Source organism: Microtus ochrogaster, chromosome 8 (genome assembly GCF_000317375.1).
Source record: "Microtus ochrogaster isolate Prairie Vole_2 chromosome 8, MicOch1.0, whole genome shotgun sequence".
Lineage (NCBI taxonomy): Eukaryota > Metazoa > Chordata > Mammalia > Rodentia > Cricetidae > Microtus > Microtus ochrogaster.
The window spans coordinates 58,861,151-58,887,191 of NC_022015.1; the positions used below are offsets into that span (position 1 = coordinate 58,861,151).

Here is a 26,041-nt window from a genome sequence, read left to right on the forward strand (position 1 = left end):
ACGTAAGTTTAAAAAGTAAATTTCTTAGACTTACTTGAAAATCAATATCAATCAAATTTTATCCTCTAACAAAGTAACAAAATGTCAATAACTCATCAAAAATACACAAAAAGAGGAAATATCTTTTAAGAAATCTGAATATGTTTAGTTGTAGCATGATTAATAAAAACCCAGAGGCTGATACTGGAGTTCAACCTGAAGACCAGAAAAGCAAGGCAGTCAGCCACTGGCTCTTACCTCTACCTCAGTCCAAAAAATGATGATCCTGCCTCCAGGAATCCCCAGAACGACACTGAGACAGAAACCTTTCTCCTTCCTTTTTATATTCTTCTCTCGTGCTGAGATTAAAGGCGTATAACCACCACTGCCCAGCCTCTATAGCAAACTAGTGTGGCTACCAGGATTAAAGGTGTGCCACCACTACCTAGTCTGTATGGCTGATCACTGCAGCTGTTTTACTCTCTGATCTTCAGGCAAGCTTTATTTATTAAAATACAAATGAAACATCACTACATCTAGTGATCTTCAGTTCTCCAGAATAAATTCCAAATGTTTATCATCTAAGTAAGAAATGCATACTTAAAAAAAGTCTAATTGTGTCAGTTATAAATATCTTAATAAATCATTTACCAAATGCATGTAGTCTTGGGTTTGAGCTCTAGTGCCAAAGGGGAGGGGCCCACCAACAAATGATTAAAACCATTTAAAGGCACAAATATTTAAATAAATTCACCAAATAAGTAAATTAAGCCATGAAGCAAAGTTTTTGTAACTTCTAAGAGAGGGGGAAAAAAAGAGAGACTTTTTAACAAACTCCCTAAGAAATTGTTATAATTATTTTAGCAGTTTCTAGCATAGAAAAGCAAAATGAGAGTTTACAAAAGGAAGAAATATCTTGCATCACATAATCCATAATGTATTATTTCCAATGGAAGTCACAATCATATATTACAGATCACATTTAACATGCATAAAATCACTTCATCCTATCAAGTCTATCTGCCCATATCAAGAATAATAATAATAATAATAATAATAATAATCTATAGCAAAAGTATATTCTAGAGGTGTAAACAGAGTTGCCAACTTTTTATATACACATACATCCATATGCACACACATAATATCTTTGCTATTTTAAATGACAAGTCTTTAACTTTATAACCCCAAAGGTTTCAGAACTTTAAAGCAACAGGATATCTATTTACATATTCAAAGAGCTACATTTCTTCTGAGGTTTTGAATCTTAGAAGGGTAACTGTTTATTAGAAGAGTAGGAAGATGTAGGATTTTATGCCGTGGACACACCAAATATGAACCCTATGCTAATTTATGTCTTAAAAAAGATTATTTTATTTTATGTGCACAACTGTTTTGCCTGCATGCATATGTGTGTAATGCATATAAAACTCAAAGAGGGAGTTAAATCTTCTGGAACTGTTTACAGGTATTTGTGCATCTCTGTGTGGGTGCTGGTCTTCTGCAAGAGCAGCACGTATTAACAACTGTAGTCATCTCTCCACCCCTAATTTACATCTTAATAGGATGTCAGATCACGGTTTTAAGAAAAATTTTAAGAAAAATCCCTCCCCTCCCAGACAGGGTCTCTCCACATAGTACTGGTTGTCCTGGAACTTTCTCTGTAGACTAGGTTGGCTTTGAACTCAAACATCTACCTGCCTCTGCCTCTTGAGCACTGGGATTAAAGGCGTGTGCCACCACCACCCAGTTTAAGAAAATTTTTATTTCCTACCACACAGTGGCTCTCAAGCTTCCTAATGCCATAACCTTTTAATACAGTTAGTTTCTAATGTTGTGGTCACCCCAACTATAAAATTATTTTTGTTGCTACCTCATAACTGTAATTTTGATATTATGAACCACAATGTGAATGCTTGATATGCAGATGGTCTTAGGCAACCCTTGTGAAAGGGCTGTTCAACCTCCAAAGGTGTCATGACCCACAGATTGAGACACTGCTATAGCATATTAAATAGTCATTCCTTTTCAAATATATTCTAAGGAAAGCATAAGTCAGACCCAAGTAAGCAGTGAATTATACCTTAGAAGTGAAAACTTTTCTAAAAGAATTGGTGTGATAGTAGGAAGTGCTCATTCTAATCCACCAATCAAAACTATTAAATGGAACAGGAGCTAGTATTCACTCTTTTGGTTTTAGACAGGATCTCACTATGCAACCCTTTGACTTGCTATGTAGCTCGGGCTAGTCTGGAACTTTCGAGCTTCTTGCTACAGCCTCTCAAGTGTTGGGATTACCGGTGCCAATCATATACTCAGCAACTACTTGACGGAAAACAAAATGGTGAGAGAATAGAATTCAATTTTCCTCAAACTTAAGAGAAGGAAGAATGTTAAGGAAGAAAGCAAAAAGAATATCCTGTGTGTGGTAGAATTCATTAGAAAAAGGATTAAAGTCTTTGAGAAAAATAGCAGGGACCAAAGGAGAAAAGTGACGCCTGCAGAACTAACTTGGCTTGTACAGTTACTGTCTGGATAAGTACAGTGGTGACAGGACAGGGAATTCAGATGACATCAGTTAGGACTAGGAAGATGAGGAACAGGAAGGGTAGACGGTATATCTGTACATCTTTATATCAAGACATTGCTGTAGTGGTGTCTCTGTTAAATTACTAATTTTTGCTTTATAAGATTTTAAAAATGATTAAGAAGATTTTACATTTAATTCTGATTTTTAAAATTAATTAATGTCTACAAAATATATGACCGACAAAAAGATTCTATACAAGGAAGGGAACTTAAATATTTAATCAGAGAACAGATTTATAATTTTCATACAAGTGCCTTAACCATTAACCTGTTTTGAAATATCTATGGTGTTCTATCATAGAAGATTAATAAAATGTATAAAACTATAAAAGATATAATGACTCCTGTGAAAGGAACCTATACACTGCCATGGGAATGTGAATCTATACTCTTGAGGTGATTAAAAGGGCAGAATCACTGCTTGTACTGGTGTTTAAACAGGGTTTTCACTCAACAACTCAAATGGAGGGGGAAATCAGCTTCAAGTGTTACTGGGATAAAATATGATGCTTACAATCCAAATGCAATTAAAGTAAAAGAATTTTTGCCCCACACCACTGTGCTAAGGACTGAATCCTGAGCCTTGCACTGTACTACCAAACTAATTCCTTAGTCCTAACACTGTTGCTTCCTACTGAGTTGGGACCTCATTTTTATAGTGCAAAATGGAACTATTACAAAAAGCATTAAAAGTTTGTGTTTTTTTTTTTTTTTTTTTTTTTTTGTTTTGGTTTCTCAAGACAGGGTTTCTCTGTAGCTTTGGAGCCTGTCCTGGAACTAGCTCTTGTAGACCAGGCTGGCCTTGAATTCACAGAGATCTGCCTGCTGTCTCCCGAGTGCTGGGATTAAAGACATGTGCCACCATCACCCGGCTTAAAAGTTATCTATTTTTAATAAGCAACTAGAGTTAATAAAAATGTTCTTTACCTTTGGTTCAATACAAAAATCTACTTCAAATAAACAAATATTTATTGTTGTTTAAACTAAGTAGCCACAAGCCAGAAATAGCTCTTCTGACTGACCAACTTTATAGATCATATATAGATAAGAGAAAAAACAATTTTGATATTCCTTCCAAGATGATCTATTAAAACTTAAAAGGGCATAATTTTCTAGAAGAAAGCTGTCTTAAAATCACTACAGCAAATACTTGTAAAATAGAATTGACTTCAGACTAAAATTCTGTATCTCACAAATGTTAGAATCTACTCTCTTTCTAAATCACCATGCTGTGTCTTTCCTGGTCTCCACAGAGCCAGTTCCTAAATGAGTACTAATAGATTATATTGTGCAACTACTACTTCATAAGTATTGATATTATTGTAACATAAGGTTATATTGTACAGACACCCTTGCAATCTTAAAAGTTACAATCTCTAAAGATTGTGTTAATTAAAAGTATAATAGTAATTAAAATAGTGACATATTTTAAAACTAAATCAAAGCAAAGGAAAACAACTGGCATGGTGGCACAAATAACCACTTCCAGCACTTTGGAGTTGGAGGCAGGAGGATTGCTGCAAGTCTGAGGTCAGCCTGGGCTACAGAGTGTGTGTTCAAGAAAAATAAGAGTGAAAATAGTGTGCTCCCTTACCTTTATTAATGTAAAATTCACTGATTTCAAGAAAGACAAAATCTTCATGTGTACTGATTACAGAACTAACAATCAAACTGGTAGACAGATGAATCAACAGTCAGGACAGGTAGTTGGGACAACTAGTCAGGTGCCCCAGTGCTAAAACATCAGTAAAAATGTACTTAGTATAATATTTAATATAAATTATGCATATAATCTGATTAGTACATTAATAAATAAGTGAACACAGGCACAATTTTAACATTTTTATCAAAATTATGATCATTTTCAGGGATTAAAATTTTTTTAAGGTAAAATTCAAACGTATTATATACATTTAGCATTATGAACACCATAGGTCACTTTAAGAAAATAGGTTATTCTTTGTTTTATGTATAAAAATCACTTATGAGTGAGTACATAAGATAATAAGTGGTTTTTAAACATAAGGCAAAGAAAACCAGCCTACAAATCACAACCCCAGAGAATCTAGACAACGAGGACCCTAAGAGAGACATATATGGGTCTAATCTACATGGGAAGTATAAAAAGGCAAGCTCTCCTGAGTAAATTGGGAGTGTTGGGACCATAGGAGAGGGTTGGAGGGGAGAGGAAGGGAAGACAGCAGAGAAAAATGTATAGCTCAATGAATCAATAAAAAAGGAAGCAAAATAGGGTAGTTTTTAAAAAAGATTTATTCATTTTATTTTATGTGTGTTTTGTCTGCATGTATATATGTGCACCATGTGTGTACTTCATACCCAAGGAAGTCAGAAGAGGGCATTGGATCCCATAGAACTAAGTTATGGTAGTTGTGAAGCACCATATGGGTGTTGGGAACTGAATCTGGTCCTCTGCAAGCATAACTGCTCTTAACCATTGAGCCATTTTTCCAGCCCAAAGAGTAATATATACATATATATATGTATATATTAAATTAACAGATTATAAACTTCAATGTGAACATAAAGCAGAACAACAACAACAGCCAATAGTCTAAACTTGCAGCTTACCTTTCATTGCTTCTCATCCAATGTCCACAGCATTTATAGTTTGCCAGCTCCCTCTGTATTAGATGCTCAACTACCAAACCATGAAGTTTTTAAATGACCCTCTAGGGAATATTATTTAAAGAAGCTGATTTATGGTCACAAGGTAAGTCCTTTATTATATTATGCAGTTTCCTAAGTCTTTTGTATATAACCTAAGGAATTATATGAGGAAAAAAACTTATAAAACTACACAATACTGTAAAATGAAAAACTGCATCCCAGTAAGTGTGAAATGAGCACAGGGGAACTTATCTAATGACTAGAGAACAACTCATCCTGCTACAGTAATCAGGGGTGGATTTGACAATGCCAGTTTAACACTTGCTAGGGTGCTTACCATAAAGAGGGAGCTGGCAATCTACTAATGCTGGGGACACTGGAAACCTAAGAGAAAAAAATAGGAAAACAAATTCTAGATATATTAAGTATCTCATCATTATGGATATGTTTATATATTAATAAATGGTAAACCCACTTTTACCAACCATCCAATTTCTTATGTAGATTTTCCTGTAATGTTGTATATAATCAAAAAAGGTTATGGGGAGCCATATATTAAGGAAGTTAGGTCATGTATAAATGCACACAATTCTTTTTACATGCTACTTTCTAAAATGCTTTGCTTACAAATGCCAGTGCATAAAAAAAGAAAAGCAACCATCACAAGGCAAAGTACTTGTATTATAGGCTTAATTCTTACAATGAACAAACATCCTATGGCGGAAAAGGACTGCCAATTCATTAATATAACTGCGTTATAATTTTCAAGAAAAATGAAAATAAACTGTCAAAGTGTCAGTGGATCCCTAATGACCAATGATGGTTCATTTAAAACCAAATACAATCCAAAGGTGACTTGTAAAGAATGTAAACTCATATGAATGAAAGCAGCACAAATAAAATTTAACTGTTTTAGCCAGAGGTAGTGGCAGACTCCTTTGATCCCAGCACTGAGGAGGCAGGGACAGGTAGATCTCTGAGTTCCAAGTCAAGCAGGGTTACACAGAGACCTTGTCTTGAAAAACAACAACAACAACAATAACAACCCCCCCCAAAACCCACCTCCCAAAAAACACAAACTATTTTAATAAACTAAGTTACGCCGGGCGGTGGTGGCGCACGCCTTTAATCCCAGCACTTGGGAGGCATAGGCAGGCAGATCTCTGTGAGTTCGAGACCAGCCTGGTCTACAGAGCTAGTTCCAGGACAGGCTCCAAAGCCACAGAGAAACCCTGTCTCGAAAAAACCAAAAAATAAAAATAAAAAAATAAAAAAATAAATAAAAAAATAAACTAAGTTACTTGACTTTTTTTTTTAAAGATTTATTTATTTATTATGTATACAACATTCCTTCCATGTTTGCTTGCATGCCAGAAGAGGGCACCAGATCTCATTATAGATGGCTGTGAGCCACCATGTTGTTGCTGGGAATTGAACTCAGGACCTCTGGAAGAGCAGTCAGTGCTCTTCACCTCTGAGCCATCTCTCCAGCCCAACATTTTTGTAGTCTAAGTAATATTAAGTGAAAATTGAATACTACATCACTAAGTATTTTCTGCTTTTGTAACTTCTGACCTAGAAAAACGGCCTTCTGCACATTCAGTTCAGAAGACAGAGATCACCCTAACAAAACTGTTACATAGCGCCTTTTGAAACGTGATCGCTTTATAATACAGTGAAATTACTGCACATTACTATGGAAAAAGTTAAAACAGTATTTTAACAATGCCAGAGTAAAATTTTCTCTTGATGTTCTTACCAATTTTCACTTAAGAGTAAGTCTCATATCTAAGAGTATATATAACATTTCATTATACATCTAAATTAGCATACTCAAGAACAAGGGCAATGGGTTTTTGATCCTACTGCACGTGCTGGCTTTGGGGGGGCCTGGGCGGTTTGGATGCTCAACTTACTAAACCTGGATGGAGGTGGGCGGTCCTTGGACTTCCCACAGGGCAGGGAACCCTGATGGCTCTTCAAGCTGATGAGGGAGAGGGACTTAATCGGGGGAGGGAGAGGGAAATGGGAGGCGGTGGCGGGGAGGAGGCAGAAATCCTCAATAAATAAATAAATTAAAAAAAAAAACCAAGTACAAAGGCACACAATGACTGCTGTGATAGCACCACTGCTTTGTACAGAGAAACACAGATATCACACTCCTAGTGAGGCAGTTTACTTTTCACTAGAGAAAAAAAAAGACATACACTTTTTTCTTATGCTCAATCTCTGTGCAAATGTTTGCTTAAAGGCAGATGCCTCTTTGGATAAACTATGATAAAGCACAAATTGAGTAAACATGATGATAAAACAGGCTCATATGAAAAGTTCTTAAAGAGTAGCAAAAGTCTTTCATGTTTTTATTACCTAGAATGTAGTATGTCCAACAAGTTCTAAACACAGTAAGACTGAGTATTTATTAAAACATTAATGCTATTTCAGGAAAACTAAAAAAAAAATCAAGACTAGAAAGAATGTTATCCAAATAATTCAGTACAATGGAAATTTTTATGTCAACTTTATGTGTTCTTAAAGTCATAAGAACACACGCAGTAAAAATGGGATTCGTCTTTGAGAACACTAAAAACTCATGCAACCTAAATTATGATGAGAAAAATTAAAAGTTTTTTGTCAAACTTTGTTTCTCTCCATCTTAACCAGAGGCCTCACTTTAGACAAAGCTAGGCAGATGATTAAGTACAGCATTACAGAATCGAAAGGAAACAAGCTTGATTTAAGAAATTATAACTTTCATTTAATAAGTAGCTCAATGGCAAAGCCTGATATATTTAAAGCCTTTTAACTATCAAGTGCTCTAGAATATAAAGTCTGTTAAATAAGAAAACAAAAATAACCTTTTTTAATGTACTGTTAACTGGATAAGAAAATGGATTGTTTTCTACCCCTAGGACAAGGTCACAGGTAGTCCAGGTTGGCTTCAAGCTCACTATGTGGATGAGGATAACCTGGAACTTCTAATCTGCCTTTCCCTGTACCCTACTGCTAGGATTACAGCGATGTACAGAATGCCTGGTTTATCTTGTTATTTGGTAGGAAACAGTATCTGGATAGACCCCAGGGAGAACTCTCTGAAACAGCTAAGTGCTTATTATATGAATCTGTATTACATCAATATCCCATGTGCAATTTCTAAATTCAGTAGTGACACTTATGGGGAACTAAACATTAACATCTTCTGTTATTCACTGTTATTGAAAAATTAAAATCATTATTAAAGAAATGTTTTATTCTAAATATCATTTTAGTCTTGACATTAATCCTCAGGGGATAAATATCAATCCTTCATCTATTACAAGAGAAGGAGTAAGTCAAGGCAGCTATCTCTATGGTGAAGTTCATACATTCTATTATGGTCTTCACTGTAAGCCCAATCCTAGCAAGTATGGTTACCTGCGTTTTTAGTCCACAGCATTCCACTAGGGCAAATAAACTGACACAACAAGAGGGGATAACTGACAGCCTAGCAATGGAAAAAAAAAAAAAGACGAGAAGCAAACATACCAAAATAATCCTTCAAAATATATGAATGAATTTTTAATAAGAACAAGTGATAGCAACAGATTTTTACAGTAATAAGACAACTGATATTCACAACAGTGACCCTGGAATCAATTACAAAGGCTTACATTGTATCCAGATAGCAGGAGGCAAGAAAGCTCTTCATTAAATGATTAATATAAGGATTTTTGACATTATTTATGTTTACTAATGTTTAAGTTTTAGTTTATGTAAAAATTCTGTTAAGGAGAGCATATTACTCTTAAATGATACCAAATACAAGCCATTATTAAATAGTAACAAATACCCAATAAGGTAATTTCTGTAACTTACAGATATTCATTAATAGATTTTGTAAAGGAAAAAAGGTGTGTTCGGGGGAAGAGAGAATTCTAAAATGAAAGCTTATTTATTTTATGCTATGTGGTCATTTTCGCTGGCTGAGACAACTGTCTATGTAATAATCCTCTAGGCAGTTTCAGTCAGGGGGAAATAGTTTACACTCTACGCTGGTACATCAGTAAAATTATCCCTATAAGTACAATTCCAAGAACCCCATTTCTTCAAGAAATATTAAAAGCAACTTGTGAATACAAAAGAAGGTAGTTTGGAGACACAAAAGGGAATCCATCAACCTCTATATATAACCTGAAACATTTAATAAGCTTTCCCACAGACTATACTGTCAGGTACCTTTAGTTTGTTTACTTTTTCTTCTACGTGATCCTGTGAAGGAAGGCAATGTGCTAACACTGCAGTCCACTCCACTAAGGGAGGAGGACGACTTTGTGAAAAATCCTGTAGTATGTGCTGTAAGTACTTCAATCAGCTATGCTTAAACTACACAATAGGAAAAAACCTTTTTATATACACAGAATAAAGTTACGATTAAGTATATAAAGGTTTAGCAATTTACAGAATTATGTTCAGTTGTGAAATATGAAAACAATAGCTTCTGAGGCAATAACTAAAAGCAATAGCTTCTGCAAAACTATGTTATGCTCTGATTTTTTAAAAAAATATTATCCTTTCCTACTAAATAATCATTCTTTTATGAACATAAAATATTAAATATGATAATAATTCTGGCTGAAAATATTCTCACATGAATTATTTTTTTGGAAGAACATACTACTGCAGTAAATTTTAATAAAAGTCTTCCACATCAAGAGATTTCCCAGATACCTAAAGTACATATGAAAACATACAGGTCTTTACTGTTTTTAAATGGAAGTATTTCTGAAATGTTTCCTCTACTCTCTGATGGTATACCGACCATAAAGTTTTTCTTGTTAAGTGATGAAGGCTAATTTTGTTTTTGTTTCTTTTTGAGACAGGGTCTCATTCAGCAGTGTTGGTTGGCCTGAAACTCACTACGCAGATGAGGCTTGCTTTGTACTCTCACAGAGATCCTTCAGGCACTGCCTCTCCTAAGTGCTGGTACTAAAGGTGTGTGCCACCACATCTGGCTGATGACTATTCTGAATATTTATTTCACCTCTTAGATCACAGTCATCTAAGACTTCTGAAATATTTAAGGTTCTTTCATTTTTGTGCTAAATAACTCCAGAATGCTGAAGTTTTCTGATACTTCATCTGCTCCCTTCAAAGTACTTCCACATGTCATTCCTAACAGCATGTAAAATGGCCACTGTAAATCTGTTGAATCAGTCATCATTATTATACATATTTATATTAACAGGTTTTAAGTACAAAGCGAGCGGTTTCATGATAAAAGGGTTCTTGTATGATTTGACACTTTCCCTGTTTATCTATTGGTATATAGTTATGTTTCCACTATGACATAATCCAGTTATAAATGCCAGTTAAGTAGGTGTTATCTACTTGATAGAGAACAGCATGGAGCACTTTACCCAGTGAGTGCATGTATGTGACACTCTCATGCTGCAGTGACTTCAGGAAATTAGTTGCTCAACTATTGTTAGGAAATACAGTAAAAATTAATCTTAAAAATCTACAGTTTGATAACAGTTTTTTAGGAGTTATCCTGGTAAGAATAAAAAGAATTTATGGTCTGGTATATGTTTTATACTACACATAATTAAAAGTTTGTTACTATGTAATAGGCTTCCATTAAAGATATGTAATTAAGAATATGCAGTAACTAGAAAGCTACCAGTTAGAAAACAATCAGTATACTGAGTAATATCTAAGACTACTTGTTATAAACCAGGCAAAGAAAATGAATCTTCTTGCCCCGATACCATCTTTTTGTATTAAAAATAAAAATTAGACCACATGGGAGAAATGGAAGAAACAATGCTTCTATCTTTAATTGTAAATTTTCATGTAATTAGGAGAACAAGATTTTTAAAAACTTTGGAAAAAAGCAGGAATAAATTTTAATGCTGACAATAACAGACAGAACTTTTGGATAAACACCTACCGATTTTTTTCTACTGTTTTCCAGATCTTTGAGTTCATTCTCGATTTTTGTGATTAATTCCCTGAGTTCATCAAGATTAGTGCAAATAAGCTAAAATAAAACACAAAAACACAGCTTGATAACACATAATATAAAACACCAAAAATGTGGTAACAGAAATTGTTTAACATACACTGAAATTAAGAATACTTCTCTGCAATAATAAAAGGAAAGCTCTACAGTTAGTATCTGAGATATTTATTTGTTATGATGTATGAACTTCAGGTTTCATATAAAATAAGCTAAAATTACAACACTGGTAGTCTCATCCCACACCTCTAGAAGTTTGCATTATAATCCATTACTTTCTTAGTGTTATTAGCTTTAAGCCCAGAATGACAAAGATCTGGAAACTCATTAGATTTCACAGGTGTCTGAATCACCTGTAAGAAATAATTGCACCAGGCAGTCTCCGAGAAGGTGAATTGCAGCCCTGTGAGAGTGGCCGCTTTCCATTGCTTTGGCTTGCTAACTATCTAATTTAACAAACTGAGCTATTGCTGCTGGCAGGAGTACTAGAGGAAGACCCACACTATGTGTAATATATTCAAAGACATGAACAAAATTAAGTACACATTCTTGTCAGGAGTTTAATAGACTTTACTGTTGCTGTTTTTGTTCTTTTTTTGAGAAAGGGTCTTACTATGTATCCCTGGCTGGCCTCAACTTATAATGTCCTGCTCAGCCACCAGGTGCTAGATTTCAGACATGTGCCACCCAGCCCAACTGACCTTAAAAGGTTTTAGTAAAACCATCTTTACAAGCAGTATCTATTTCCTTCTGTAATTGTGCGATTCATTTTATTTTAGTTGGTTAACTCTAGCAAATGACCAAAATAATGAATTCTTAGTTATTAATTGACCTATCTTGGTCAATTTGCAGTTTTATAAACTAAAGCATCAGAAATACTAACAAAAAATAATAGTTACTCCATTTGGTTCCTGTAAAATTATATTAAATTTTCAATGAGTTTAATATATTTAACCCTTTTCCTACAATAATTTAAACAAGAGCATCTAAAGGAACAGAAAATTCTGAAAACAAAACGCCATCTACATAGAAAAAAAGTTTCAGAGTCAAGAAAATTTTGATGTTTATACCATATAACTTAAAATACACTATATATTTACAAATTGTCACCAACATTTATCATCACTACATTCATTAGTATAGTCACTGTTTTTTTTTAAACATATACTTTCTTTTATTATTAAGATCAGACAAAAGTAACAAGTAAAAGTGGGTCATACAAGATACATGCTAATTGTTACTGAGTTGATTAAAAGAGGAGACAGGAAATGATTTAAATTTGGTTAAAACTAAGAAATTAAAAAATACATTTACCTACAAAAATGGCAATTTGGTACAACCTAAGAGATTAAAAAATTATTACAGATACTATACCATAATTAGTACTAATAATTACTTATCAGAAATATCTATAAAACTCCAAATGTATTGATAAAGCAGGGAAGTATATACTTAAGTAATCCAAATTAAACAATTTGAGGACTGGGGATATGCTCAGTGGTAGAGTACTTGCAAAATGCAAAAACAAAAGCAATTTCAGAGTAGAAAGCATTACACAGTATTGTAGTGGGAGAAAGTAATTGATAATTATTAGAAATCACACATTCCAATGTGCTAAATCTGGTTATGAAAGAAACGACGATGGTCAAGCAGGAGACTGACAGCTATGTAAGCACTTGTACAACTAGGTAACACGTTCAGCTTCTACTGTATCTATGAAGTCACAAAGCACAGCTTTCCAGTAGGTTTTAGCGGGGACTCACTGTTGTTATTACTACTACATCAGATCTGTTCTTTGTCACTGAACTTCATGTACTGGTTAATATCACAGCATAGATTTTCACTTACCTACAAGACAAGGCTCAGAGAAAGTTTCCTTCTATTTTAGGATCATATGTAAAATGGATGAGCATGCTTTATGTGCAGCACATAGAAATTTACAGGAACAATGAAGGCATATACCCAACAAACTAAACACATCCTAAAAACTTTAAATATCAGGCAGTCATGGTAATAAATAATTATATTTCATCTATTGGAACATAGCTGAGGCCAAAGTGTTAAAAGCTATACGAAGTAACACTTCTTAGTGGCTGACCAAGTTAATAAGCTGTGTTAAATCAATGCTTATCAAATTTCAGTAAGCCTAAGAACTACACGGAACCTTTACAGTTTCGTATTTAGTATGTCTCATATCTGACAAGTTTATTGAAATAGTCAGTGGATTGCACTTTTGAGTAGTTATGTTCTTAATAACTGTGAATTATAAATCAGCACATCTACTGGAACATTAAAACATTCTGGTGCTATGTAGCTAATGAACATGCAAATTCAAAATAATTTCTGAATTGAAGGGGATGAGGTATTTTTAGGATAATGTTCTTAAATTACCCTCAGTTCTAAATGTAATTTTTCTACATTTAAGGGTCAAAATACTTTTAATGATATTTATCTTGAAGGTACATTAAAATAACTTAATATCTACATAATAATTTACAGGCTTTGTTGCTGTGGAGATAGGATCTCACTACATAGAACAAGATACCCTCAAACTTATTATGTAGCCTAGGCTAGTCTCAGTGTTCCAAGTGCTGGGGTCATAGATATGTGCTATCACAACCTGCTTTATATTTCTATATACCTAATGTATACCTAATATCCAATATGTTAAATCATGCTAAGCAAATAGAATATTCTGGAATAGAAACAGTCTGATTTATGCCAACTTTATGACACAATCAATTCCTACTTTTTAAAAAATGAAGGTCTTCAATTTCAAATGGTGATCCTATGAAAACTAGTATCAACACAGTAAAAATTCACTGTAGTAAGAGGACAGATGCATTTAGTAAGATGGGGCTGGAGATATGGCTCAGTGGTTAAGAGCACTGACTGCTCTTTCAGAGGACCCGGGTTCAATTCCCAGCACCCACATGGCAGCTCACAACTGTCTGAAGATCCAGTTGCAGGGGATCTGACACCTTCACATCAATGCACATAAAATAAAGTTAAATAAAGCATAAAAATAAAAAAAAAGAACAAAGAAAAGCATCTCATTAAATCCCTTTCTCATTAGTATTAATTTATAAAGTGCTTCTGAAACACAGGGCCTCCTGGGTGAAAATGATTCCTCCTGAGCAGCTGGGATTATCACACTCTGAGAGGCCTCCCTGCAGGGAGAACATTGAGAGTGGCACACTCATGTTAAAGTAAGTCTTTCACTGACTCAATCAAGGCTGAGCCACAATCAACCAATTTACAGATGAAATGGATTAAAATCATATAACTTGGTTCAAGGCTTAGAGTCGGCTAAGAAGGTGTCTCTTCAACTGATACACAAGTAAAAGCAACAGATGTAAAGTGACCTAAGATGAAGACCTGGGAGAGGAAACAACACAACTCTAAGCTCCATCTACTATATCACAATCTACAAGGGGTCTTTTTAAACAAAATAAAAAAAAAAACTTAAGACTAGTAAAAACTGAAGACATAGTTTTAGGATACAATTCACAACTTGTTATTTATACTGAGTGACAGTATTAAAAGGCCTCCTCTAACTACAAAATTAGGAATGAATGGATATATTAGGGTAAGGAAAGTACTATATAGTTAAAAGAATTTCATGGCCATATTTCAGAAAAATTACATAATAAAAATTTCCTTACATAAACATCAATCACCAAAATCATGGCATTCTGGTAGAGGCTCACTAGGTTCGAAAGACATTTTCAAATAAAATATCATATAAAATAAAAAATGTAAGTTATATTAAAAAAGTGAAAAGTAAAAATAGGCAAGTTCCAACAAAATGGATTATTTTCACTACCATTCTAATAAAAAATCCTATGATTTATTTTAAAAATTATAACTAAAATACTAAACATATGATCCAAATTAAAAATCCATACAGTATTTAAACAAAAAATTATATTAATAGTTATTAGAATTATGCAGATAGGAAAATTACTTATTTCTTAAGATCACTATGCCACAACAGCAAGGACAATAAATTATAAAAAATATTAATTTGACATAAAACCAAAATAATTTTGACAAATTAACAAAATATTTTAAAATACCATGCAATTAAAAATATTTTCAATGCTTTAAAGAAAACTGAATAGTTTTAAAGAAGTTGAAAATATGTATTTTAAATGGTAGCAATTAAAATATGATTTAACCTATAGGTCCTTATAACATAGTAAAGTTAAAAATTCTGATTTTAATTTTAGTCCCAACTTGTTTTATTAAGATAATTAATACTTGGTTTCTTATTCTTAAATTGGCTAGGTGGAGAAATACAATTCTTTTTTTTTCCTGGGATATTAGTTAAAAGTTTTGTTTGTAAACAAAATTGTGTAAGTCTTAGCATATGGACTGTGCTATCCAAATTAACCTGAAGAATGAATAACATATATAGAACAGATGCCAACTACACACTCATCAAAAAAGTACTTTTGTGTTTGTGTGTATAAGAGATTACCAGTGAAAAACAGAAACACGGCGATAATTAAGGTCACTTAATTATTCTTATACTTTTAGATTTTATCTGTTATTATTTATGTATGTTTGTTTAAGTGAATACCAAGCATGTGAGTGGCTGAAGGCCAGAAGATGGCACGTTATCCCTTGCAGAAAGAGTTACAAGCTCTTGTGAGCCAAATCACATGGTGCTGGGAACAGAACCTGTATCCGCTGGAAGAACAGCAAGTGCTCTTAATTGCTGAGCCTTTCTCCAACCCCTACTTACTAGCACTTTAAGAAATTATTTTGATTATTTTTAACTGTGTGTATGAGTGTATCTGTCTGTGTCTGTGCATGACAAGCACAGGTAACTGCAGAGGTCAGAGGCACTGGATCCTCTAGAGCTAACGTTACTGGCAGTCAGTTTGTGAGCTGCCTGATATGTGTGCTGGGAACTGAACTTGAGTCCCTGGAAGAGCACTGAGTATTCTTAGCTAATGAACTGTCTTTCCTGCCTCTCCTTTTACAAATGTGGTTTAATGGAACTAGCCACATCAAGTTTAAAAATACTTTCTAACTTAATTAAGCACAAATGATGGAGGAAGGTCATTGGTTAAGTAATAAAGAAACTGCTTGGCCTCATAGGTTAAAACATAGGTGGGAGGAGTAAAAAGAACAGAATGCTGGGAGAAAGAAGCTGAGTCAGGGAGTCGCCATGATTCTCCCATTCCAGACAGACGCAGGTTAAGATCTTCTCTGGTAAGACACCTCGTGGTGTTACAGGGATATTAGAAATGGGTTAGATCGATATGTAAGAGCTAGGCAATAAGAGGCCAAGCAGTGTTTAAATGAATACAGTTTGTGTGTTGTTATTTCGGGCATAAGCTAGCAGGCGGCTGGGGTGCTGGGGACGCAGCCCTGCCGCTCCTATTACAACACACAAAAAAGAGAACTGATAAACAATTACAGCCTAAAATACTGAAAAAAAAAATGTTCTCGGGGGGGGGGCAAGAATCAATTTTAACAGGAAAAGTGACATTTACTTTTGAGTCTAAGAGTCTTTATGTTACAAAATAAAGAAGAAATTAATTTATAAAAGCATAACTGTTAAATCTGATATAAACCCATCAAAGTTATAACCATCTGAAATTAAAAAAAACTGATTTTTTCTTCTTTTTTAATTCTGCTGCCATGTCACTGTGTACTAATCAGGACACTAGAGTAAGCAAGTCTGAGTTTTTGCTCTGTGGTAAGATGTTGTTATTTGGTTTTTCACTTTAAAATTCTTATTAGTTTCCGTCAAGCACTATTTTAATGAGAGCAAACTCAAGGCTTATTTCAATGTCATAAATAGTGAGAAAAGTGCTAAAGTCATTTATCACTTAGTACAATAGATGCAATTAAGTAAACCCCTAACTTAATTGTCCTAATTAAAATGCAGCATTTTCTAACAGAAATCTATGCCTATTTGAAAAATAAAAAGAACAGCTAGAAAAGTAAACTATGACATTAATCCTCACAATGACTCTAAGAATGTTATCACTCCTCTGTGCAATGAAGAACTTGATTCAGAGGCTGACTAACTTACCTAAGGTGACAGAATAGTCAGGTGGTAGGTTTAGTATTCAAATTCAAGTAGTTAAGATCCACATGTTTTAACTACTGTATCACAGTGGGTATCACTGATACCCATTACTCACTTAATGTCTGTGGAGAAGATGAAGAATCTTCACTTTTAATAAGGCATCAGATTATTTTAATACTTTATAAACGTAGAACCAAGGGTATAGTAACATAGATACTTAGTTTCTTTACAATACACACACAAAATGAAACCAAAGACATCACTTCAGTGTCCCTAGTGCATACTCTAAATCCAAATGGCAAGATATTTTCTGACATGGAGTTTTATAGTATACATATAAACATGAATTCTCATGAAGCAACTAAGGGAGGCAAATTTAACTTCTAGCACTTAACAAGTCAACAAAAACACTGTCAAAGAAATTGAAGTCAAAACAGGCTTTACTTTTTTTTTAGCTCATTAAGACTTAAAAAATTTAATTCTTTAAATTGTTTCTCTCTAAGCATATTTTTTAGCAATCAAAGATCAGCCTTTTAGTAAATATGCCAGGTTTTATAAAAGTGATTATATATACATGCATTAGTTTTATTTTCAGTAAAAAGAATGGATATTTTAGTTTAGAATGGCTACTATTAAAATCTTATTTATTTTTACAAAGTATTTTTATGTTCAATACATAAACAAAAAAATAAACAAGGTGCTAAATATACTGCCAGTACATTGGGAAGAAAAAAATTCACTTCTTTATTAGATAATAGTTGGTATTTTAAAATTAACCCATTTTTATTTTATGCATATGAGTGTTTGCCTACATGTATGTATGTACACCACACATAATGCCTACTGTTCTTGGAGGCTAGAAGAGGATGTTGGGTCCCCAGGAACTAGAGGTAGAGGTACATATAGTTGTGAGCCACCATGAAGATGCTAGGAACCAAAGCTGGTTCCTCTGCAGGTATAGCAGAAGCTCCTCATAGCTAAGCTACTGCTCCATTCCCTTCCATCTCTATTTAGAAGACAGTTCAGTTTCTCTTCATGAATCACAGCATTCACACTGCAAACTAGAAAAGAGAGCTACCTTACAAACTCACCAAAAAGCTACACACACACACACACACACACACACACACAGAGAGAGAGAGAGAGAGAGAGAGAGAGAGAGAGAGAGAGAGAGAGAGAGAGAGAGAGAGTGCTCTCCTCTACCCCATGCCTTAAGAACCAGGAAAGGGACTTTATTTGTTTTGAACCGTTCAATCTAACAAAACATGTACTTTTGACCTTAAATTTCTGAGTGATAAGCAAATGGTCAATAACTAACACTCACAACAATGTTTTCCAATTTTTTTCCATGAGCCAGAGTCAAAAATACATTTTACCATGCATGTCAACACGCATACACACAGAGGAAACTAAAACCAAAGTTTAATAAAACAATATATATATATATATATTCAACTATACATATTCATGGTATTGTATGTAACACACTGAATGTATGTGATATAATTTTTTTAATATTGATAACTTAAAAACAAACACTGGTCATGCAATCCACTACGTTGATTTCATAAATCACTAACACCACCCGCACCTGTACAAAGCAGAATACTTATGTGGTCTGTGTTACTATTACATACAAAAGTCTATTCATTAATATAGAAACAAGGAAAATACTAAAAATGGGCCATTCTGTTCTAAGCTATATAGAATTTTATAGTAAAAAATTTGAGAAAAAAATGAATGAAAAAACAAAAGCTAGCATGACTACTAGCGGAAGCATAAAAATATAATATCATACTGTTACATGCTACAAGTAATGAATTGGACAGGATGGCCTCCAATCAAACAGTAAATTATATTTTACTGAATAACATAAAGATTATGTAAAAAAATTCTAAAGAATATAATTTATCATAACAATGTTATTAAAGTAGTCTATTATATATATTTTTTTCTTTTACTATTTAAAGGTATCTGATTTTTATCAATTTTCAACTTTCCCCAATTCGATTTTTACTGAAAATAGATGTATGATACTGTCACACAGTATTTTTCTTGTCCCTTTATTTTTATACCTATTTGAGACTAAAAATTCAAATATATCACTTTTATTTTATGAGTTTACAATTTTGGAAATGGCCACAATACTACAAAGAAAAACTTGTAAAGACAGTGTCATTTGCTGAAGAAAACACTTACCGGATAAATAGAAAATAAAAGCATTCTCCCTCACGATGATGTCGCTTATTTTCAATATTAGCACTTCACATATGGCAGCAAATTTTATTTTGCAAAAATGTTTAAAGACTTATATTTAGCCTTTACTGAATATTCTCTCTGAAGCTTATTTATAGCTAAGAGTTAAAATACCTATATTCATGTAAATCAGTTCACCACTTCCATACTGGTTAAATATGTAAGAATGGCTTGGCAGAATAACATTACTGTGTATAAACCATGATTTTTTTTCCCTTAGAAGACTTTCATTTATATATTTGTTTACACATACTGAGAAATATGCATAGACATAAAGAAGAAAGAAATGTATACACACATTTCCATTAAACCACATCTACAAAAGTTAGTATAGGTTGGAAACTAAAAATACCAAGGTTTGTAAGACAAAGAGATAAAAAAAACTACACTTTTGCCTACATCTGTACTTTAAAGCAAAGCACACTGTGAAAAAGTCATTAAAAGTATACACCTTGTAGTTTCTGGAAATTCGGCCATTCTCTCAAGGAATGACACTGAAGAAAAAAATGAAACAGAAGAACTTGTGACAATGTTGAAACATTACCTGAAATTCCGGCACAGCAGGTGACTTTGTGACAGTTTTCCTCTTCTTTGTGATTGCCTTTTTAGATATGGATTTTTTTCCTTTCAAGATTAAAAGAGAAAGACTTCATAATGCTGTTTACAGCACCTCATTAACAGAAACCAAATTACATAGAGCCTTGAAAGTTAAACAGTAACTACCAGATGGTTGCTAGTAAGTCAAACGAAAATAATGAATCAAACAAGCCTCAGTGAAAGCAAATATTAAACTGTAACCACCGTAACAGACACATAACCCTGCCTCTTTATGTAAGAACCAGAACTACTACACTGTTCAAGGTTATATAAAAACATTAGAGTTTATTAAGAGTAGGCACGAAAGCCACAAACAAAACTACTGCTCAATTAAAATCTACATTCACAACTTACAAGAGACTGAAAAGAGCCTTACCTAAACAATGACTTCTGCAGTCAGGAATCTGGGTAAGCATTTTATCTAAAGATTATGCGCTTCTCAATCAAAAGCGGAAATCCCTTAGTAACATAAGGATGCCTGCGTTTCTTTAACTCTGTGTTTAGGGAGTTGCTTTGGGTAGTATTTGATAGTCAGTTTTTTAGAAAGTGTAATTAACATATCCCTTTAATGTTCAATTAGTACTTTGGGCACTCAGAAATCATGAGAGAAATTAAACCTCATTCTTAAGGAATCAAACTTCTAGAATACACCCTGATATTCTACTTCTTTGCATTTAATGTCTCAAAGTAAAACATATATAAATGCACTTTTGGCAAGGAATATGCTAAAATTTTTCCTTATTTTGTTTTAATGTTGAGGATCTCACACAGTAACCAAGGCTGCCTGGGCTCAACCTCACAAAAATTCTCTTCCCACAGGCCCCCAAGAACTGGTATTACATGTGTGAACTATCACATTTTGCTCTCATGTGGAATTATCAAATAATAAATTTATTTAATTGTAGGCTGGAGAAATAGCTCCAGGGTTCTAAAAGTACTGGCTGCTCTTCCAGAGGACTTAGGTTCCATTTCTAGCAACCACAGATGGTGGCTTATAACTCTAGTTCCATGAGATCATTTTCTTCTGGTCTTCACAGGCTCTGCACGCAAATGGTGTACAGACACATATAAAGGCAAAACATGCATATATGGAATAAAAAATGAAAAATAAACATATTTACTTAATTTTCAACAAATGATATATATATAGTGCACTAGTTTATGAGGACATCAAGGAATTATTAAATGGAGATTGTTTCTTCTAGAAGCTCACAATTTCTAAGAGCATGAAAATGTTTCTGTTAAATTTTCGGTATATGCTGGAGATAAAATCCAAAGCCTTGGGCAAGTTAGGCAAGTGTTCTACCTCAGAGCTACATCTGCAATCCTCTGTTAATTTTGATTCACAATTATTTCTAGGCTAAAATCAACTTAACATTAACTTTTTCAGAAGAGAAAATAAAATTACATAATTCTAATATCCTTCTCTAAACAATTTTTTAAACTGATAAGATTTCACATGAAAGATGTTAATTTTGTTGCAACATTTTACTAAGTCCAACTAAAATAATTTCTAATTATAATAAAATTGTTATTTTTCTGTATTCCCTTTCAATGAAATCACAAAATTATAATTGGACAATTCCTAACATTTGACTCAAAATGTATATATATACTATGAATAACTATGTGAATTTTGAGGTGCTTATATTCATACAGATTTCAGTGTTTGGTTTAAATAAGCATCAATTTGCTGTAACTTAACTCTTACTTTAATTACATGAGTATATAATTACCCAACATACATCTTTCTCATCACCATTACTTGCTTCTGTGCTTACATTGTCACCTATGACAGCACTAAATCTAGGAAACTAGAGGAGTGAGCTGTTAAATGAGCAATATTCAAGCAGAAATGACTCTTTCTCATGGCATGTTATTTGTATTTTGATAAATAAATCTTGCCTTAAGACCAGAGGCAAAGCCAAGTCATTAGAGGTCAGGTAATGTGCCAGATCCCAGGATTTGGAAGACAGAGGCAGGTGGTTTCTCTGTGATTTCAAGGCCACCCTTGGCTACACAAGATCAATGCAGAAACAAATCCAGGTGGTGGTGGCTCACACCTTTAATCCCAGCACTAGAGGGAACATAAAATTGGAGTAGAGAGAGAGGCTTAGTCTGTTTTAGTTTATAGTCACCCAGTCTTGGTAGAGGTAAGACTTTTCTAGGGGCTTGGCTGCTGTGCTTTTCTGTTTTGGTTTGAACCCCAATTTCTGTCTCTGAGTTTTTATCCGAGTGCTACATAGCTTGTGAAAATTGGTTCTCTCCGTCCACACGGGGACTGAACTCAGGCTATCAGGCTTGGGAGTAAGTATCTGTAATTGATATGATGTGCCATCTCACTAGGCCCTGTTTCCCCCAACCCTCCCCCCACATTGTTTCTTCTTCATAGCTTTTGTTTCTCTCTCTCTCTCTTTGGATTTTCGAGACAGGGTTTCTCTGTGTAACAGAATCACTTTTGTTTTTATATTCATGTTTCTTGATGTTATTATTATTATTATTTTACAGTAAGTCCACTGATGTGACACCCATCAGGGCATCATACCAAATGTTTTCCCCACTGATGACAGAAAATATATTACTTACGATACACAATGCACAGCTTCCAAGAAGTGATCCTCAAATACTAGAATCCCACTTTTCACCAGAAATTTTAATAGTATAGTGGTAAGGAAAAAGAGAGGCAAGTCACATCTTAACTATTATGTGCATCTATTTCAGTCCATTTTGTACTAAAGACCACACTGAAATGATTTTAAGTAATTAGTACTTTTTTTCAGTACTGGGAATTGAACCTAAGAGCACCATGCTTTCTTGAACAATACTCTATCACTGGGTTATATGTCCAACTTTTTTTTTTTTTTTTTTGAGATAGGGTCTTGGTAAATTGTACAGGTTGTCCTTGAACTTGAGATCCTCTGGCCTCAGCCTCTGTAGCACCTGGGATTATAGGCGGGTATGATCATTCCTGATTTAATTTATACTATTTACCACAGACATAAAAGGACTAATGTTTATAGTGGTAATTAGAGGACTAATATTTACTGGGATATTGTCATATAATATATGGCATATACTAAAATGATTTTATATAAATTATTTTATTTAATTTTCAAAACTGTTGAAACCAATATTTTACTCGAGATGCTAGAGATAACTAAAGATCAAAAGGATCAGTTAACTTACTCAAGTGCCAGTAAGTAAGCACCACACCCAGGGATTCTAACTTCAAAGTCCAAGTTCCTCCATTACATAATTCTACTTCACAAAAATCAGTTACCATTTGTTGATTCTTTCTACGAAGCAAGTGACGAGCACGATAGGTTTTATGAATTTGCTACTCTAATTTATCTTGCTAGAAATTAGTAAACTAGAGTCTATGTTAGCTCATTTATACTAATGAACAGACTATAAACGGAAATCAAAAGAGGCTTTATAGCTGCTATGTACTGAGCAGATATTATCAGCTACATTTTCCTCACTTCAATTCTGTGTTGTTTCGTTTCAGATTTATACAGGGATGAAATATGCTTATGACTGACTTCAGAGTAATCATTTTTTAAATCAGGATTAAAAGATTTGCACATTCACTCTTACTTAACACCTTGTGCAACCTCAAAACATAGTCTGGATATTTGTTTCCTCCTTGTTTGCTAAATTTCAGGCCTTTAAAATTAAACTTTTTTTTTTTTTTTGGATTTTCGAGACAGGGTTTCTCTGTGGCTTTAGAGTCTGTCCTGGAACTAGCTCTGTAGACCAGGCTGGTCTCGAACTCACAGAGATCTGCCTGCCTCTGCCTCCAGAGTGCTGGGATTAAAGGCGTGCGCCACCACCACCCGGCAAAATTAAACACTTTTTAAAAGAAGCATAGGTTATTACAAAACCACACAGCTGTTATTTGGGTTTATTTGGAGAAGCTAGCAGTGAAGTACGGACACCTAGAGCTACAACTGAGAAGGGTTCTTTCCTTTCAGGGAAAAGCTGTCCTCACTCACTGAGCAGGTAGCTTGGCAAGGGACCCATGAACAGCTGTGAGGAGAGGGCACTGGGCTGGCTGGCCTGGTAAAGGCAGATCAGCTCTGGCTGACTAATGGAATGAAAGAAGCCACAGCCAGATCACCTTCATATTCCAGTTATTTGGTAATTTGCTTTTGTTTCAAGACAAGACATATACTAACTGCCATCAGTAGGGCATTCTCACGGCTTGAGCATACTCAAGGCTTTTATTCCCAGAGCCCTAAATCACCTGGCCCCGTAAAACCAACCATAATCCAGACCTAAGATTGTGGAATAGAAAAGTTACATGGCATGCATATTTGTGCTTAATTTCCTCCTCACAGTCATCTTCCAGCTTTTCATTTAAACTCTATCAGCTTCTTTTCATGGCTATTTAGGGCACCCAAATTATCTTTTAAGATTTTTTTTCTTCTAATCCCACCATTTATTAGCTATGTAACATTGGATAAGTAAATAGATCTTCTTGTTTCTCATTTTAAAGAATATCTATAAAAATCTCGGTCCTGGAGAGATGATTCAGGAGTTAAGAGCAGTTGCTATTCTTGTGGAAGACCAGGGTTCAGTTCCCAGTACCCACATATTAGCTTACAACCACCTCCAACTCCATGTCAAGTGGATCCAATACTTCTTCTGGCCTCATCCAGCACAGGCACCCAAGTGATGTACATATACAAACGAAGGCAAAACACTTACATACATAAAATAAAAATAAATCTTCAAAAACATATATAAATAAACAAATAAGTAAGTATAATACTAACAGTAGTTATCCATTTTTAGAGTTTTATAATTAAACAAAATAATATGTGCAAAGGCTAACATTTAGTGTTAGATGAGTATTAATTCTCCCGAGGAAAAGAACAAAAGGAGAGGATGGAACTTAGTGGTTGAACACATGCCTGGCATGCACGAAGACCTGGATTTCTTTTCTAGCACTGCAAAGTACTAAAAATAAAAATAAACTGACAAGATGTACAGTGAATTCTTTCACTCTCACATAATCTTGAAGTCTCTAGTTAGTACTCTAAAAATATTTTGCACAAAGACACATAAAGTTAGGTTCTAGGTGCTATCAATATAGAATTCTACAAACTTTTCACAAATATAGCCTTATGAGTAACTAAATATTACGAATTATGTTATTTCTGTTATTTTCTATAAACTAACTGCTTTTCATATATTGGACACATTTCATACACAGTTCGTTCATTTGCTCCTGGGATCATGATCCAATTATTTAAGCTGGCATCATATTCCTAGAAAAAGGTTTCTCCCAAATGGCATACTCTTGAATAGATTCAAACACCTCAACTTTTACTTCAAAGATTTTTATTGTGCTTTTTAAAAAATCACTTAATTATAAGTATGCTTTACTTATGATATTAATCACTGTTTACATATTCAAGCCTAATTATTCTTCAAAGTTCTTCATTCTTCCCAGGGCATACACTGAGTTTTCCGTTTGCTTCCTCTTTTTGCTGTGTGGTCTTATTAAATTGAGAAGGCTATTTATCAAGTTTTTTTTAAGATTTATATATTCTTATAAGTGTTTGTCTGCATGTATATATGTACACCACATGTATGGCTATAGCCAGCAGAGGCCAGAAGAGTGTCAGATCCCCTGGAAGAAGAGTTACAGATGGCTGTGAGCCGCCTTGTGAGAGCTAGGGACTGAACTTAGGTCCTCTGAAAGAGCAGCAAACACTCTCAATAGCTGAGCCACCTCCACAAACTCATATACTTATCAGTTTTAAACTTAATTTTCTCTTTCTTTTTTAATTAGTCAGATATGCCTTTAATTCTAGTACTCGTAAGGCAGAGGTAGGTCTGGATCCCTTTGAGCTCAAGGCTTGCCTGGTCTTAAATAGAGTTCCAGGCTAGCCAGAGCTACACAGTAAGACCCTGTCTCTAAAGCAAAAAAATTACACACA

At 34.1% G+C, this 26,041-nt stretch overlaps 1 protein-coding gene across 7 annotated transcripts in view; it reads right to left on the reverse strand.

The window, feature by feature from the left end:
- Positions 1 to 26,041, reverse strand: part of Kiaa2026 (KIAA2026 ortholog) — an 81,840-nt gene that overhangs the window by 8,417 nt on the left and 47,382 nt on the right. For 6 of the 7 annotated variants that reach the window (XM_026781188.1, XM_005352124.2, XM_026781187.1 and 3 more), the window contains 2 exons: positions 20,041 to 20,120; positions 11,123 to 11,212 (listed from right to left, as the gene is read on the reverse strand). In XM_026781188.1, the coding sequence (XP_026636989.1) occupies positions 11,123 to 11,212; positions 20,041 to 20,120 (170 nt within the window). The remainder of the gene's footprint in view (positions 1 to 11,122; positions 11,213 to 20,040; positions 20,121 to 26,041) is intronic. The other variant, XM_026781189.1, reaches the window with a different exon arrangement.